We start from the raw sequence: 19,629 nt of genomic DNA, 5'->3' as shown, positions 1-19,629 counted from the left end.
AGTCCAAATTATTATGTGGAAATTTACAATACTATAATATAACTTTTTAGTTAAACATTTAATTCATAAAATAATCACAATGTTAAAACACATGTTGTCGTTGCAGGGAAATTATTTAGTTTTCGTAAACTTAATTGTGATATAATCAAAATCCTTATACATTAAAGTATTTAGTTTATTACGGTGAATCGATTGAGTAGGAAGCATGGCAAGATATTTCGAATCCACTCACTTAATATTAACGAAAACTATAATATTTAACAGCACAAGTTAACCTGAGTTAGACATAGATCAGTATATCAAAACTTTTAAATATTACTTATAGGTGTTAAAGCGTGCATCAAAACATCGTTCTGCATATTTGTAACGTATCAAAAACTGATGGACCAATTTCACAAAATTCTTTCATCATTAGAATGCATATCACTGAATACATTTTCTTTTACGATTAACAAAAAACCTAATATGATAGATATAATAATATGCCTTCGCATAATCAAACAAATTTTCATACCACATGCATCAGTTATTTTTTAACTACAAATTAACAATAATTTAATGTTAAATTTTTCCGGGAAAATGTGATTTAATTATATTCGTTTTCCGCTTTTGAATGATATTTTCATTAATTCGACAATTCATTAATTATCCTAATTAATACGTTGATTATATGTTAAATAATTACAATAGTAATATAAGATTCATTTATGACAAAATGGTTGTGACAAAATTCACTACAGTGTTTAAATCGTTTTTTTTTTAATATTTCTTGATTTATTTATATTGTATTAAATGTCTAGTTGATTGACATTAGCTGTGTTTTTTCAAATTCATTTATCACTCAATTTATTATTATTTGGAAGAAATTAGAGATCACGAATTTCATTAATGTTTATATTGTTATAGAAGTAACTTCTATTCAACCAAGTTATGAATCGAAACGTGCCTTGCTTGAAATAGAATCAGCGTCCCATTTTCACTTTTATTATATCCTACTACTAATATCACATGATTATTCGTATAATTGCTCTTTATACGTTATAGTTTCCATACTATTAACGCAATGAACACAGATTTCCACTGTTCGTTTGCACTTATTAATTGCTGTCAAACATTTACAAGGTCACATGAATTGTAGTGTCCAATTAAACAGTATCACTAAAGACAATTAAAACTGCTTGACGACTTGCAATCACAGTATTACAAAATTTATCGCCTAATATATGCATCACATGACGTCATCTCTGTTGACGTATGTGAGCTCGCGAATAGAATACTTATGCCGGCCTGTATGCTTACCGCTTGCCGGCTCCTACTCGTTATACAAGCGGTAATTACTTATCGAAGCATCAGCTAATTACATCATTATTCCACACGTCACCGTCATATTTGTGTATCGATTCCTGTTAACTCCTTTCAGATGTCCTCATGTGCTTGGCGCACCTGAGACGTTGAACTGGACGGATTGGCCGCCTCTGTTGTGGAGGGTCTGACGTACACTGCATCTATCAGTTCACGCCGACCGGTAGACACTTGCACTGTTTAATCTTTTGTATACGCTTTCGTTTATATGGTGGGTTCAGACTTGGACAACGAAGCGTGACAGTAATCCAAGTAAACTTTTTCGGCTTACAAAACGAGCAAGACTTGAACGCGGGCGGAGGGCGCTCGTCGTTGGTCTCCCGGCGCCTCGGATTCTTCGGAATGTAAAACGAATTGCACTGTCCATAACAGAAATTATTTATCACTGTCGCTTGCAAACAACCAGGCTCACGGATTTTTTGTATTAATTGTTCGGTTTTACACCAATCTTCCTTGAGATACTCCTTTTTAGTGACGATAAGCGCGTTTTTTGATGACTTTAAAATATTTCTAAACGCAGCGCCTTTAGGTATTTCGGTAGCCTCTTCTTGATCCGGCATCGATACCACCATAGTCTCCGAGCTTCCTTCGCCGAGTTCATTTCTTTGAACGTAGGAAGCGGAAGATCCGGTGGCTTCTTCCGTTCGTCGTCGAGCCGCTAGCATCCTTTCGACTTGTTCGGTGTCGATTATATCCAAAATCGAATCAGTCGGCGTGAAGGGCCGCTTACTTCCGACGCCTGCACTAACGCCGCAAGCGGCTAAAAGAGCCGCTGCGACGAGCCAGATACACGACTTTGAAACCATCTCCTGCAATAAAATGAATTACGAAATGTAAATATGGCCCGTGCTACTAAAAACCTGTATAGGCTTCGAGAGGAAGTTGTGGGTTTAACTTACGTTGTAACGAGAGATGAGAGGCAACATCGTAGGTAGTGCGTCGGTGTATTTGTTCGCGTTAGGAGCGCGAGTTGCGTGCGCAGGGCCGGCCGGCGGAACAGTAATGAGCGCGAGCGCCCCTCAATGGACCACTGCTCAATGAACAAGATGACTCACACACCGCGCCTCCATATCATAGAACCGTTACTATCAGACATATTTACAGATGCGACACTCCGCACGTGTTTTGACTTACTTGATTACCTGCATCTCACAATAGACAAATACCTTATTGTCTAAAGCTTCTAAAACAGAGACGATTTAACAAGATTTATTATGAAGTTAACTGTTATTAACCTAATCGCTATGCCTAAAATAAATCCATGCCAGATGTTTTTTTTTCCTTTTATCTTACTTTGTATTTTTATAAATAAAATTTAGCGCCAGCCTTATTAAAGGATCCTATTTATTCTGTAGTCGCAATTTTTTATTAAAATTATATAATATAATTATGTTTTTAATTACTTTTTATTTATTTATTTATTTATTTATTTATTTATTTATTTGGTGCACAAAACACATTATAATCTTTACAAAAATAAACTTAAAACTAATAGTTATGAACAGGATTCTAATGTAAAACCATGTGCACACTGCAAAATTAATGTTACATCAATAAAAGGCTCATAACTAACAAAGGTAACATAGTAAAAAAAAAAAAACAATAATAATAATAATAATAAGTTCCTCGACACCAATTTAACGTAACGTTAACCAAGACCACAAGGGTCAGCACTTAACCTACGATGGAGGATGTCTTTAACGACACTAATGAATTTATTGATGTTACGACAGAATATGTCCACAAGTAAGTGGTTGCTCTTTGCCATCTCGTTATATTGACGAGCCATCCTGGTCAAAGGGTTGTAAAAAGAGATGTTATTCTTATAAGTTTGAAGGGAAAATAAATTGACTTCGTTAGCTCTACGGGCACTAAATCTAATGTTAAGGCTAATGTGAGCTAGTAGTTCGGGAGAGTCTATAATGGAGTGGGTGATTTTGTAAAGGTAAACTAAGTCGAAGACTATGCGTCTGGATTCTAATGGTTGAACTTTAAATTTCAGGAGTCTATCGCAATAATTTAAGTTAGACCGGCCAGGTTTTATACGATAACATAAAATTCTGAGAAATTTCCTCTGAATTCGTTCAATATCGTCAATGTGCACCTTATAATTCGGCGACCATATAGGACTACCGTATTCTAATATACTTCTTACGAGGCTGAAGTATAAGTACAAGGTGCTACGAGGATTTTTAAAACCTTTTGTGGATCTAAGAATAAAACCCAGTAGATGGTTTGCTTTAGACGTGATGTGACTATAGTGGGCACGGAATGAAAGCTTGTCATCGAACAGGATACCTAGGTCTTTTGCAACATCTGATCTGTTAACTATTTGACCATCTATGACGTAGTTCCATACGATTTTGTTTCGTTTATTAGTAAACGAAATGACAAAACACTTGTCTATATTTAAATACATGTAGTTAGTCTTGCACCATTGTGACACGGTATTGATATCACGCTGTAACGTTAAGCAGTCATCTAAATTAGTAATAGAAGTAAATATTTTTAAGTCATCTGCATATAAGAGACAATTGCAGGACAGTTGTTGAATAAGGTCATTAATAAAAACTACGAAGAATAATGGCCCTAAGTGGGAACCCTGAGGTACTCCCGATGTAACTGCGATAGGTGCAGAGATGAAGCCCTTTAACGCAACCAACTGAGTTCTAGAGTCTAGGTATGAGCAGATCCATCTATATAAACTGCCGTGGATACCATGTGACGCTAACTTATGACAGAGCAGATGGTGATTTACTTTGTCAAAAGCCTTAGAGAAGTCAGTGTAAACAGAGTCAACTTGGCCACCTGTGGCAAACACTTGACAGAGATAGTTTTTGTATTCCAGAAGGTTAGTGACCGTAGACCTGTTTCTAACAAAACCATGTTGCTTGTCTGAAAGAACAGGCTTAAAATGACTGAACAGATGAGTATACATCACTGACTCAAATAATTTAGCAGCGCAAGATAAAATACTTATCGGTCTATAGTTTTTACAATTGGACTTATCACCACTTTTATAAATAGGTATTATGTGGGCAGTTTTCCAGCGCTTAGGAAACACACCACTAGTTAACGATTTATTAAAGAGAACACATAATGGAATGGACAACTCCTTTCCGCAACTTTTTATGAAAATAGGAGGCAGAAGGTCAGGACCTGCCCCTTTGTTAATATCCAAACTATCTATTTTACGTTTGATATCTGTTACCGTAATAGAAAAGCCAGATAATATATTAAAATACGTGTTATTTACAGCACCAGATTGGTCAGTGTATATAGTTTTATTAGTTTTATCGTCAAAAACTGAACCAAAGTATCGCGAAAAAAGGTCACATATCCCCTGACCGTCTGTCTCAGAAGTATTTTCAAGTGTCATGGTGTGAGGCACTGAAATATGGCCTTTACGATTATTCACAAATCTCCAAAATGATTTTATGTCCTTGACCAACGAGTCCTCGATGGATGCGATATACTTGTCGTAACAAATCTTGGTAAGAAATTTGCATCTCTCCCTCAGCAAAGAGAAAACGTCGTAATCGCGGGGATTCCCAAACCTCTTAAACCGTTTATGATATAAGTTTTTTTCTTTATTACATTTAATTAAGGATTTGCTGTACCAGACTGGATAAGATGAGAATTTGCTACAACACCTTGGTGTATTTCTTGATATTATTTCAAATAAAAGCTCATAAAAAGCTTCGGTGCACTCATCAATACAAGGGGACGATAAGATTTCGGACCAGTTCACAGACTGGAGTTCAGATTTAATGTTTACAAAATTACATTTAGCAAAATTAAGCCGTTTAATGTTAGCGCGTTGAAGCCCTTTAGAAATCTGAATCGGAGAAAGAGTAATCAAAATTGCGGGATGATTTTTATCTAACAAACTTAATGCAGGTGTTTCATTGACACTTATACAATCTATATTAGAAAGCACCAAATCCAACAAGCGAGCGTTTGCATTTGTGATAAAGTTATGCTGTTTTAGATTACACAGTGACATTAATTCATTTAGTAGAAGGAGCTTCTTACTCGGGTTAGGGGAAATTGACAGAGAGGGATTAATCGAATCAGAGTAATCAGGTGTGTTAAAATCACCAATTAATAAGAAATTATCCGAAGGGAAACGATTAAGAAGTAAATTTTGGCAATGGCTATAAAAGAGTTCAAGCTTGTTAATTCTAATATCAGGAGGCAAATAGCAAACACATAAATTTATGCGAGAAGTGTCACGTGCTTCAGGAATAAGAGTAACCCAGACATCCTCCATATCACTATCCCACGATGCTTGACGGATGACCTGGTATTTTTTATGGACGGCGAGTAAAACTCCACCTCCCTCGGTTTTAGCACTGGAGGAATCCGCACGATCTCGTCTGAAGAGATTGTAACGGGCGTCAACAACTTCGCCATCGAAAACACTCATATTTAAGTTCGTTTCCGTCAAGCATATAATATCGAAGTTAGAATTTAACAGATTTAAAGAAAATTGAGTTAACTTGCTACGAATTCTGTTTACATTTTGATAAAATATATTAATCATTGTGGAAATAACGTGTGATTCAGTATATAAAAACAAAAATTGATCAAGTAACTTACTAAGCAATGATAAACAAACAAATTAGTAGTAGTAATAACAATTAAGACAATTTAGTGAAAGAATCATGACTTTTAATTAGAATGGCCGGGCTTGATTCATCCTTACGAACATAAATTTGGCCATATCGCACCCAAACAAACCTGTAGTTCTTGTCAGTAGAAAATTTACGTGCCGCATGGTGTAACTCTTTAGCTTCAGGAGACAAATGTTCAGACAAGTATATCCTGCTCGACGACGAGCCGCCAATACCAATATCGGTAGTAGATAGTTTGGTGTCAGGGTGGGACTTATTGAAGCGAGTCAACGCAGACAAGAGTGTATCACGCTGACGCTGCGTTGAGAGGGTAACTAGTATGTTTCGCGGCCTTTTGGAGTTTGAGTCCATCTTAGCTACACGACGACATGCTTTAACATCACTCTCAGATACCACAACATTTAAACACTCACAGAGTTTTTTGAATAACTCCATCAGATTCTCAGTCTTGCTTTTACTTTACTTAATTTCGTACAGTTTTTAACACATTTCTAAAGAGACAGAATATAAACGATATTATTGTATGTTTTATAGATATTAAATATATTTTATGAAGCCTCACAGAGTAAACATACACATTGGCACGAAGTAGTGTAAGAGAAGAGGATCTGTTTGAGACAAAATATTCGGCGATATTTTCTCACCTATCCGTTCGGCGCCGGCGCAAGTCCCAGGCGCCGCCACAGATGCTGCCTTACAATAGATTCGCTAAAGTCAGTGTGATTCTAATGGTAAAACCTGATCTTTTTAAACGAGCTTTCTGCTATAGGAGAAATTTTGTACCGCTGTTTTTAGATCATTTTTACTCAGCGATGTAGCTAAGATTTCGAATCTTATGAACATAATTTGTCTCTTAATATTATTTTAGAAAAAAGTTTTTATATATAATCGATAAGGGACAATAAGTTTTCTTCTTATACAGTTTTAACTATATAAATAAAAATATTAATCGGTTTTATAGGTTAGGTGTGATGTTATAAATTTAAAAGTATTTTCCAATTCAAGTCAAGTATTTCGTTGGCTGATGTCAGGTGGGAAATAGGCGTCATATTTTTATGAAAACTCTTAAAGCGCCCTGAACCTAATGGTGATTAACATTTCTTAAACAAATATTTTGACCTTCTCTGACGTCAATGGTTATTTTTGTCCATTTTGTTTATAGCCCTTGGTCGCTAGTTATAATATTTGTCACCCCCTTATCTCGTTTCACGTTTCTGTGCACATAAGGACGTAATCTCTGCCTCTTTGCCAAAATTATTTAAAAACAAAATCTTCTTGACCGCGAAAACGGAAAACATTTAATGAGATTTTGTGTACGTTTCGATCGATCATCTTCAAATATCCGCCCATTTATGCTTCCCACCGGCACAATTGTGAATGGGCATAGACAAGACCATAGAGTATCGCTATAGAAACTCGCATCCGAGCCTTCCGCGAAACGTAGGCGCTGGCGTGGGTGTTATGCTTTTGCATTTTTAACTATCCCAAACAAGCATTACTAACTATGTGAATTGTTTGTATATTATACACATACATTTATTATGATAAGTTAAACTATCTTTACAAATTTCAATGCACAAAATTCTTTGATGTCACCGACAGATCTAAGATTTTAACAAAGTATATGACTTTGTGATTTTCTGATGTTTTTTCTGATTTGATGCCTTTTTCTGGTTTTTACATTAAGTTTAAAAACGTGAGTTAGATTCAAACATGAACCTATTGTGTAGCGTATCGTAGATACACACTAAAAATGTACATACTATATTTTGTAGTATTTTCTATAAGATGCTGATGTATATGGCAGATAAATACACTGAGAAAAGAATAATACAGACGTCACTCAGAACAGACTTAGAGAGTTTCTATAAGAATATAAAATTAATTACTGTTGTTATGGAGAATAAGCCAATTAACAGAGATAAAAATGGGTTGTGATTTATAACAATATAGAATATCCCATCAGTGTATTATTATATTATTACATAGATACATTTATCATAGGCTACATAGCACACATTAGATTAGAAGATTTATTTAAATATTAATTACGACACTTCTGAGCATCTACAAAGTAAAAAATCGCACCATATTAATCTTAATTGTTATGATTTCGAGACAACTGAATTTAGCTATAGTATTTACGTCCCGGTTGTAAGATCTTTTCATCTTACCGAACTAGCATACAAGCGCCAATGTGCAGTGTTTCCGTTCTTCACCGATGTCTAGTATGAATTTACAATGTTGTTATTGACGCCTCAATTTTTTTTTAATTTATTCATGTAGGTAACATAATGTACACTTATGGACGTCAAAAAAAGAATACATTGAATGCTTCTAATTTTACATTTACTGAGAACTGTCTCAAATCACCTTAGAACGGAAGAGAAGAACTGGCAATAAACTCTCCGCCACTCATTTTAATCGCCAAGTTTTTTTCTTTTACACAACGTTTGTAAGGCAACCATTATACCATGTTCCATATGGCATCTTGAGTAATAAGGTATAATAAAATAAATTTAAAAAAAAGGATTTGTAGGCATGGTGAAATATATTTAGATTTGTTTATATGGAAAAATGACTTACTGAATTATTAACGTTTTCCTTGTAATTTTACTTTAATATGCATATTGGTACTGATATTCTTCAAATATAAAAATAAATGTTAGGTTTGTATCACGTTGCATATGTGTACATATTCCTATATACCAATATATATACAACTGTGTTTATTCGGAAATATTTCAGGGGGTGGCTGCCACATAGTCACATAATGGAACAATCCATAAGTTTATTAAATTTCAACAAAAAAATTGCAGATATTCCCTATATATATGCAGATATTCCATAGCATGTCAATAAAACGTTTATAGTCGATCATTTAAATGCACCGATATGAAACTGGACCACATCCAAACGTTTTGATAATACCCAAACAGAGTATATCAATTTAACACGTGCGATTCTTCTATGCTCATATATTGATGATTCATTTTGAGCTAGATAGCTTTTATTGCTTCCGTAACATTGGTTCATAAAGTAGCTATTGCTCTCCAAGGTTTGAAATGAGAATATTGTTTTAATCGTAATTTTACAAACTAAATAAAAAAATGATTTTGTCTTATACGTTGGAAGATAACTCAATTTACCAATTCTTAAAAGGCCGGCAACGCGAGCCCACATTGAGAGTGTCCATGGGCGGCGGTATCACTTAACATCAGGTGAGCCTCCTGCCCGTTTGCCTCCCTGTTCTTTAAAAAAAATTCTATAATTACTGTTTTATGAAGGTAAATGTGAGCTATGCTTTGGAAATTCAAAGATAGAACTAATGAAACAATGTTTCTTTCAATTAGACTAAGTCCGTAATAAAAATATTTGCTAATAACATTCCAGCCGTCAACCCTATTCTAATTTACCTAAATATTTCTTAATTTTTAAAACATAGCATTCGAATACCTAAAAAATATATAATACACAAAGAAACCGCTAGCGGAAATGAAAACAGTAGGCGAGTTTGGGAGTATAAGGACCACCTAAATCTTCAAATATCTTAAATACTATTTATGGTCACGGCCGGCTTAAATCACACCAAATAGTTTAACTATATACATACATTTTACGGTTGTTTGGGAATACTATGAGAAAAGGAAGTCTATTCAATTTTTTATGTCTAGGCGCTAAGCAACGTTGGAATTTCATTCAACGAAATGTTCATTCATCGTTTTGTCGTACAATTGATGAAAAAAATAAGTCCCTAAAGAGACCCTTTAGCGACGCGCGGTCTGCTTTGTTATGCGATCTATAGGATGTTATAGAAAATACAAAAATAATTCTGGATAAGCAGTGTGTATAATTCATAAGGAAGAATAAATTATTACGATTAACCTACATAATGCCTCGTTCATAAAAATATTTGCAATATACTTTATACAATACTTATTAAATACAGCAATATACTTTATATACTGCTATCTCAAAAACATTTTAAAATTGCATCCAATTGATTTATTTGAATTTACTAAATGTTTACCTGTATATTAAGTGTATATTATATACTTCACACAGTGTAGATAACGTAGTAGGATCACGTTTGACTGGTAAAGACATTTTATTTAAGTACACTAGATAGTAATATTAATATTATTGTGATCATTCATAATTAAAATTCGATATAATACCACTACATTGTCACTTAAGTTTTCCTAGCAGTTGGCAGTATTGGTCTTATGGCTGCAACGTGCGACTCATCCGGTTTTGGTTCGATTCCCGACTGTTCCTGACGGTATCCCCCCAACAGTCTTGGTCCAAAATATAAGTAAACCCATAACCTTTTTTGTGTTTAAGGTAAGGTTTGCTTTAGTCAACGGCATGTTAGGCGTAGAAGATAAATATGCATATGTCATGTTAGGTTAGCTTGCCTATTAGCAAAAACAAATGATCTTTAAACAGATACAGAAATCAGTCCCTCACAATTAAAATGTTATAGCGCCTATGGCTTTGATAAGCCGAAATAAAAAATTGTGTTTAAAAAAACTATATAAGTATTAGGTTTACTTAGATAATGCAAGCTTTAAGAATTCTAAACGTCTATTAGTAATATCGATTACTAGACGTAAACAATTGCAAATCCTTCAATGACGCGGATTTTTGTTTAAACATTTGTTTTGGCTACAAGCTTTGGTGTTAGTATTTTAAATTACCGACACCTACTCGTTAAGATGTTAATCTAAATTGTTTCGGAACCTAATATGACGATCGTAAATGAGGAGTCATCAAAGATTGCATCTTAAGGGGAATAGTTTTTTTTTATTGAATGGCCCTAATTATGTTTTTATTACGTACTTATCGAGATAGTTGTTCCTGAATATTCATTTTGAATAATTTTGACAATCTTATAAGCTGCCCACGCGAACTTTGTTTCGCCTGATGATGTACTACATATTTATTTAGCCTATATTTTCTAGAAACTATTTTTTGAAATAAAAATCGAAGTACTAAATAAAACAAAATTATTTTTTTCCATAGAAGCATGCCTCAGAGTTCAAGAAATTAATTTAAAAAATACTCAAATTGGTATAGCCGTCTCTGATTTTGCGCTTAGGCCGCTTAGCAACATATTTCACGATAAATTTTGAAATATATAAATTATAATTGATGATATAGGCTTGTAGGTGTAGGTAGCGTAAATTTATTACGCATTTAAATATAACGTACGATCTAACTCGTAAATATCATCTACAATTCTTATACTCAAAAAATTACAAAAGACCGCGGTATTGATGGATTTTACTTCTGCTGCTAATTATTTTCTGTAAGCGTTAAAATAACTTTTAACTTAAGTTTGAACATCCTGTATCACTACGCGTGCGCCCTAACAATAAAATATGTCGCAGCAACACAGGAATGCGTAAAATCGCTTGTGATTCTGGGAACAATCGAACCGCGCCGCACTTTATTCAATGAGCTGACAATTCTGTCGCCTCCATAGTTAAATGTTGTTTAATGGTATGTACGAAGATACCTTTAGTTAATACATATTTTTATGGGTAATAAGTATTAAGATAAAAACATTTTACGTCTGTGTGAAAGATATGTAAGATACGGAATTACAATGACGATGAAATGCTTCACTAATGTCATTTTAATTCCAGTAAACCAAAACAGGGAAAGGTGTATAAGTTACTTTTGTTAATAATAGTCAATATAATTCGATTAAAAATTTTATTACATTTACATGAAATTGTTTGAATTTTAATCTTTAAATTTAAAAATGCTATAAATCTAAATATGATCTATTTGTTTTATCTATTAAACCGCCAGAGACAAAGGTAAAATAAAATGGGCCACGTCTGCTAAAAGCACTTGATCATGTCATGTTAATGTCATGAATTTCCTTTCATTTCTGTTAAAGATGTGTTATTTTTCTAAGTTTATTGCCAGTTCTTCTCTTCAGTTCTACGTCCTTGATTTGAGAACTGTCAGTAAATGTAAAATTAGAAGCATTTAATGTATATTTCTTTTGTGCTCATGTTACCTACATGAATAAATGATTTTGGAATTTATTTAAATCATACACACTAAACACATGGACATACTGCGAAAGACTATCTTATTTTAATATTCATGAAAACAGGAACACCTCGAATTGTTTTATACAACAGGGACAAACATCTCTCTGAGGTTAAGTGAAACGCCGCCCATGGACATTCTCAATACGAGCGAGTGCGTCATTTTAAGAATTGGTACGCTCGTTTCTTGTAGGACCCTAAGTTGGATTGGTTCGGAAATACTTCAATGTTAAATAAGGTACAAAGGTTCTTCCAAAAATGCTCACAAAAACTAAATTGTTAATAATTTATTTCACACATACGCACGCAAAAACTGTAGAAATTAAATCGACTAATAAAAGAGAACGATTTCAATATTTTGGCTTTAAAATCCGCATCTATATACATTACACGAATGCAAATATTATTGTATTATTACAATAATGGCAACGTTGGCGCCACAGGTCAGACATATGGAGTGGTATGGAGCCAAAACAATTTATGTATGTCTTAGCAACTTCTATAAAAGTATTGTCTTACTTTTTATGGCTCGTTTTTTGTTGTGAGTAATATATATTATGTATGAAACTGTAATAACTATGTTGCTAAAATAATAATAATATTTATTCTAAGTTTTTAAACAAAAGATATTTAAAATAACTAACCGAAAACAAAGAATATGTCGAAAGCAAAGTCATGTATAATTATTCAATTATCCGAAATAATTATAGAAACGACATTTAGAATGTTTCATCTCATAAAAGTACTTCAAAACCAACAATTAGTCAATCATTCTTCAGTTCATCAATTACTAATTAACACTCGCAAATGCTTTGACAAAATTCTTGTTGTGATTCAAATGACAAGACAAAACTCCCGTCTCTACCAGAGACTAACAATGTCTTCGTCAACTTTAATAAAACAGACAATTAACGATCCAAAAGAAATTATTTCTTATTAAATTTTATAAATTGAATATAATTATTTCTTTCCATAAATGTAATAATTATCTTGTAGAATTACAACTATTAACAGAAATCTGTTTCTTAAATTGTTAATTTTGTATAGACAAGTTTGTGATTAGCTTTCAGTGCCCGATACAAATTTTTGGGCTAAAACCAAAATATCCACACGGTTTCGTTCCAATGATTTCCTTCATCGTGACAGTTATTTAATAAATAGGTATTTAAAAAACAACTTAAGCCAATCTAAAGAGAAATAAGATATAATCAGGTAAAGAAGGCTGATCACCTACTTGCCTATTAGATTGACAAATGATTCTAAAACAGATACAGAAATCTAAGGTCAAGACCATAGAAGGTCGTAGGGCCAATGATTTCTTTTACCAGTGAGTGGAAGGAAAGTCTTAAATAAAATTACGCCGTCTAAGCCAAGTTATCTCCAATTAGTATCGCAATGATATTAATTTTCACCCTAGATACTTCCAATACTGCAACCATGGAGTATACGTTGTCATACCTCATTTCACAAACCATAGCATAAAGCTATAAAAATTTTAAGCCTGCATAATAGGGATTTATATATTTCTTAACATTTGAAAAATATTGTAAAAAACCAACAATCCGAGGATATTGTAATAAAATACTGGGCAGTTGGTTGTAATTCGATCGATTTATACTTGATCAGTTTTTGTATGCGGGTGATGCGCTGGCGCCGTCTGTGCAGCGCTGATGATCAAGTTTATAGACAAATAAACTTAGTTCTAACGTAACAACAACCTGGCGCCTGTTCGTCGCGTTTCAAATTGACGTATGACAATGCTCCTTCACTGATTAAAGCTTTCGCTTGATAACTAGACGCCGAATGCTATATTTTTTTGTAAGCAGTAAGACGGTTATTATCTGATCCTGTATACCTTTTAGAGAAATGGTCAATAGCTCTCAGAATTACTTTTGAAACAATTTCAGTTCTTTGATAATTATGGCGCAGGCTCGGCCGCCACGCTTCTGACAATGATAGTGTCCATGTGGTGGTATCACTTCCTTCCTCCCACTTCCTTCAGTTTGCCTCCTGTTACATAAAAAAGTGAACGTCTTGTATAATCATAGCACGCAATAGCTTATTGTCTGATTATCGCCTAATCCTACAAACTGTGTAGCATTCCGCTCTGCAAGTGATAGTGTGAATAGCTCTCAAAATAGACGACATTCCTTGAAGAAATATAAATGTTTTATTGTTCTGTTTGCATTTTATGCAAAACGTCTATACAAATTTAAATGAATCACAAAATATGTTGCTAAACGCAAAGCTCGAAGACGGGAGGACCAATTCGAGTATTTTTTATATGGAGTAGGTTTTTATAGAGATAAAAATTCAAAGAAGAAATTGAAAATTGAGAATAAAGGTTTTGATTTCTGAAAAGCGTGTCTATGTGGTAGCATAGCAAAATGTTCCATGTGGTGTAATCTAAAATGGTAGATCAAGTAAAATAAGCAGAAACGAAGTGTTCGGGGGTAGCTAGTGTAGTGTATATATATTTTTAACTTACTGAATCAATATCACTCTATTATATTTAAATCTGGGTTTTTCCAAGTTTTTTGAAGTCTTTGAAAATCGTGACTTTTCAGCTCATTAGTAGTCTGTCATATTCATTTCTCCAAAAATATCTCTTTAATCGAAAAATATCATGTAACAAATGTATAATTGTATATTAAATAATTGGGGAGAACTTTGTAAATAGTTTAAAAAAAACCCTTTGTTCAGAAAAAAAAGTATTTGCACATCATCTCGACGCAATTGTATAATATTTCACTTACCATACTTATTTCCCACGTCAATATTTTTACCTATAGTTGGTGGTTTTAATTTACGTCACTTATAATTACGTCAATTGCGTTCTCATAATAATTTCATACAGGAAAAGGGCATATAATTATTATCATAATTACTTCGTTTAGCAACTGGGTATTAGATGTAATCACGTTTCAGGCTGTCCCGTAGCGGTCGCCTATTGTAAAAATTTAGTAGATGCTTAAACAACACAAATATGTTATTTTTTTGTACCTTGGAAATGACCCGAAAAATTGACGACCTGTACTTAGCACAATAGCTCATCAATAACACGTAGAAATGAGTTTACATGTATTCTGTCTACATGTATTAAAAAAAATATTAAATCTTATTGACGCTTAGGCTACAAATATGTATACTAATTTTATAAACAGGTAAAGTTGTAGGGGGTAAACGCTGCATCCACTGCACCGTATCCAAAAATTCTATAAACAATAGAGATCCGTTGAAAGGTTGGGTCTCATAGGCTTATATTCGAAAAATATTATATCGTGATACTCGGTTTGGCTAAGCCCAGAAAAACGGTCGATCGAAAACGTTTCTTACGAACGCTGCCTTAACGATGAGAAATATATGATTGACTTCTAGAGAAAAGTTGTTGAGTATATAATATGTACGTATGTCTAACTTTTATAATTTATGTCGCAAAAAGACCTTTGCCAGGCCACAGTACTATTTAAAATAGATAGCTTTTATATTATTCAAAATAATTTCTTCGATACTTGTACATTTATGATCATAATCTTGTTATACAATAAAACGTGTTGTAAATCAAAGGATCCATTAAATATGTCCTATATCCTGCGATCCCCTTGAATTGTTCGTGTGAATAACGAACACCAATAAAAAGCTTAGAGTTGAATAGTGATGCTGGCTTTAGGGTTGGCAATTTTTTTTAAAAATACTTTAAAATAAGATAAATTGTTCTTTGCGGAAAAATAACCACTGGGATGGGTTGGATGGAATTTAAAAGACAAGGGATGGATCTCAAATAGACTTGGCGAAGAGAAAATGAAGTGCACCACTAAGGATAGACTAGGTTTAAGCTTTAATTTATTCAATATTATTTAAATTAAAGTAAATGTATATATTTGTAATAGTTGTTATGAAATAAATTAGCTTTTTTATTCATGTACTATTTGTAGACTAAGCTAAGTAATAGTGTCAAATATTAAACTAGCCTCATAAATAAAAATAATCATATGCATATAATGTCGCTATAGTAATGGATAAGTTAAAAAAATGAAAACATAGATTTTCGCTATAGCATAATCTATAGATTAATAGTGCATGTCGTAGCGAATATCAAAGTATTCTTTTCAATCTGTGTATAAATTGCGTCATTTTAGATTCATTCGTTATTCAAATATTTCAACATATTATTAGATCAAAAATATGTTTAAGCTCCCGAATTTTTAATTTAGGTGACAACCTTATCGATGTTCAACGCATCAAATTTCATTATTGGATTATCCGTACTCTTGGTTTCTTTAAAAACCGAACAATTAAGAAACGTGATAGACGCGACAAAAAATATCTTAAATTTTTTGTGTTATTAATTCGCTGAGACGCCGCAGCGCTTAAATATTTCTGAGAATTTATGCGAAAAAGTATTGTTTTGTGGCCGTTTTGCAGCTTAGGTGTGATATGGGTGTGTTTTTTGTCCTAAACGTCCACAGACTATAAATTTATAGAAGGTTACATGATTAAAGGACTATTCCTTTTACTTCGTATAATTCCAACTAAATTTTTTGTAAATGATTTATACCATAAAATATATAAAATTTACTTTTCATACTTTTGATTCTTTCATATTAAAAATAAACAAATTGCATAAAAGAAACAAAATAAGTAAATCTGGTTTAGGCACCAGGTAATAGCGAGCTGATAAGGTATATGTTAATTCAATTACTATTACTATATAAATATGTGAAGAGATAAAAAAAGACAACAGTGACATAATGTAACAGCGATAATTTTCTATAGACGATTCCACATCAGGGACTTCTTAAGCAATGGTAGACTTACGGACAATAACTGTTAATATAAAATTATGGACCTACATGAAGCTATATTGATAAATGACTTGAATGCACCTTTCAGCCCTGACTGAGGACGACATTGGAAACGCAAACAATGCATTTTTTAAGTTGCATATATACTCACCTCTACTGTAAAGAAAGACATCGTGACAAACCGGCATGCCTATACCCAAATATTCAACGGCGTATGCCAGGCACAGAATATAAGAACCAATGATGAAGAAACAGATACCGAAATCTGACACCCAGACCAAAAAATCAAATCAAAAGTTATCTCGGCTGCATAATCTATGATACCGCATAGTCTAGACGGGAAGTCGTATTTAAACCGTAACTGATCAACTTAAGAGGTAATAATCGTTTATTTTTTAAACGTGTGAAAAATTATTTAACAGTGCATTGACGCAAAATAATGGCCAAAACGATGAGGCCGACTGCATTCTAATAATATAACATGGTGTATATTACATGCGCAGAACTATGCAGCAGACAAGGTCAAACTGTGGCAAAGATTTCTGCTGTTTGCTGTAGCCTTTTCTTTCTTCGGAGTTTTTAATTTAATTTACAATTATTATATTCTCTAACCAAGACTTTTAGACTACACCAGCTGATCTGGCAAACATCGTTTTGCCATGTATATCATTTGTAATAAAAATAGGGGTTGATCGTAGAGGGGAGAAAATTAGGGGTTGTATGTATTTTTAATACTGTATCATAATAAAATGTTAACTAAGAATTAAAAAAAATAATTTAGCCCTTAACAATTAGGGGGATGAAAAATACATGTTGTTCGATTCTCAGACATACCCAATATGCACACAAAATTTCATAAGAATTGGTAGAGCCGTTTCGGAGGAGTTTAACTACAAAATACGAGAATTTTATATACATTTGACATTAGTTCACTATAAAGGAGAATTAATACCATTGCCAGTAGAACGTGTCCTTCCATCGACTAGACATTAACCTAAGAAAAATCTACGTGCTACTTATCAGATACACTATCATTAACAATAAATGTTAAACCAATCTAATGACTAACCCAATGATATCATAAATAGTGACGCAAATTAAAACACTATCAGGTGCTAACATAGATTTTAAGCGTCATAGTAATAGTGCATTGTTGGTTCTAAAAGGGCTACAGTAATTAATGCATTTGAAAACCAGCTGTAGCGACACCTACATACCTACAATCACTAAGATGACGTCATACTTTACCAACGCTCTAACGAAGTTATTCCGACCGCTAAGGATATATTATACTTCTTAAACTTAGGTACTGGGGTAACCTGGGGGATCGGCGGGGATGAGTTTCTTTAGATTACGGTAAAAACTCCCGTCTTAAAAATTTTAGGAGAAATAAGAATAAATCCTACAAGGGAACTGTGGAATTGACAAGAAGAGAGAATATACTTCTCTCAAAAAGCACGACACTAAAATGGGTCTACATGCGCTGCGATGATGCCCTATTTAGCGTCCAATAGCGTCATTTGCCCTAAAAACAGGACCTTGGGTAAGGGAGCTCGCCCTCCACCTCACTGGCGGCGTTCGGTCCAGCGAACCGCAAAACCTTAAGATACGTTATTTCCTGCCAGCGATTAATTTGATTAATATTCGGAAGCATTACAACTTTAACATTGTGGAATCTTCTCCATCATTTAAGAGAGTGACCTATTCTGCCAATTCGCCCACAAATGGGGCTGCCTGTAGTGCACTACATAACTTCCATACAAGGATTTAGCTTGAACCAAGCATTGGACGTAGTAGTAGAAGTATTTGAAAGCAATTCCATATAGGTATAAAAATTCTGACTTTTTTCTCTTATTCATACGTAATGAAGCCCTGCATCCCAGCACCGCGAGATGCCCTGAACCTTAGGGCGCGTGACGGCTTATATATGCGTGACAAATTAAAATGTTTCTTCTCAATAATCGATCCCATAAATCTTATTGCGTTTATCGTAGACTGAGAGACCGCGTTATTTGCAAATCTCATGCATACTCAATTGATTCAACGCCAACATTGTATCAGGGTGCGATTGTTTTTTTAATTAACCACCAGTTAACCGCGACTTAGAATTAAAACAAATCTATCGTTCAAACTGCGCATTGTCAAATATCGATACTGTTGGGATTTATTTGAGAAATGTGCCAGTGAGAATTGTGATTTGTAAAAAAAACTTATCAAGAAATAGGTATTCTATTAACTTTTTTTTTTAATTTGGTGACTGGAATAATAAAATATGAATATAGTTAACAAACGCTTTACTTCCATACAAATTCATTTTGCAATAGTGGGTCAGGCCTGCATTAAATTATTCCTGTTCCAATGACCAAGGTGGTCATTGGAATAGCCAAAATTGGCCAAATGGCAGAATTATATTTTAATGTAATTAAATAAGGAAAAATAAAAGCAAGTCACGATGAAATAGGAAAATGATATTTACAAATTATGTGGCGCGGCGGAAAATAGTAAACGGGTAAAATATAAGAATCTACAGCTTTGATTTTGTTTCCTTCCGAGTAGATACTCTTGGGCAGTGGGGTTTACAGTCCACATGCGCTAATAAAAGATTCGTGCCTGGTACATAGTAACGGTGAATTATTATTATTGCAATCCAATCAATGGTGTTTAGGTCACCCGGTACATTCGCAATGACAACCTCAATCGGGACGTCGCTACAATAATGAAAAAGAATGCTGGAACTTTTGTTCTTGGGATCCAGTC

The 19,629-nt window shown here is 33.7% G+C and overlaps 1 protein-coding gene across 1 annotated transcript; it reads right to left on the bottom strand.

The window, feature by feature from the left end:
• Positions 1–833: 833 nt before the first annotated feature.
• LOC110998431 (gremlin-1) lies at positions 834–2,381 on the bottom strand. Its single transcript, XM_022267084.2, has 2 exons — positions 2,262–2,381; positions 834–2,171 (listed from the first exon to the last, which is right to left on the bottom strand). Exons 1-2 carry the CDS (start codon positions 2,286–2,288, stop codon positions 1,509–1,511), a joined length of 690 nt encoding a protein of 229 aa, XP_022122776.1. The 5' UTR covers positions 2,289–2,381; the 3' UTR covers positions 834–1,508.
• Between the last annotated feature and the right edge of the window lie 17,248 nt (positions 2,382–19,629).

Source organism: Pieris rapae, chromosome 9, assembly GCF_905147795.1.
Source record: "Pieris rapae chromosome 9, ilPieRapa1.1, whole genome shotgun sequence".
NCBI classification, from domain to species: domain Eukaryota; kingdom Metazoa; phylum Arthropoda; class Insecta; order Lepidoptera; family Pieridae; genus Pieris; species Pieris rapae.
Note: the sequence above shows the minus strand (reverse complement) of the source record. Positions and strands in the feature narration are given on the sequence as shown.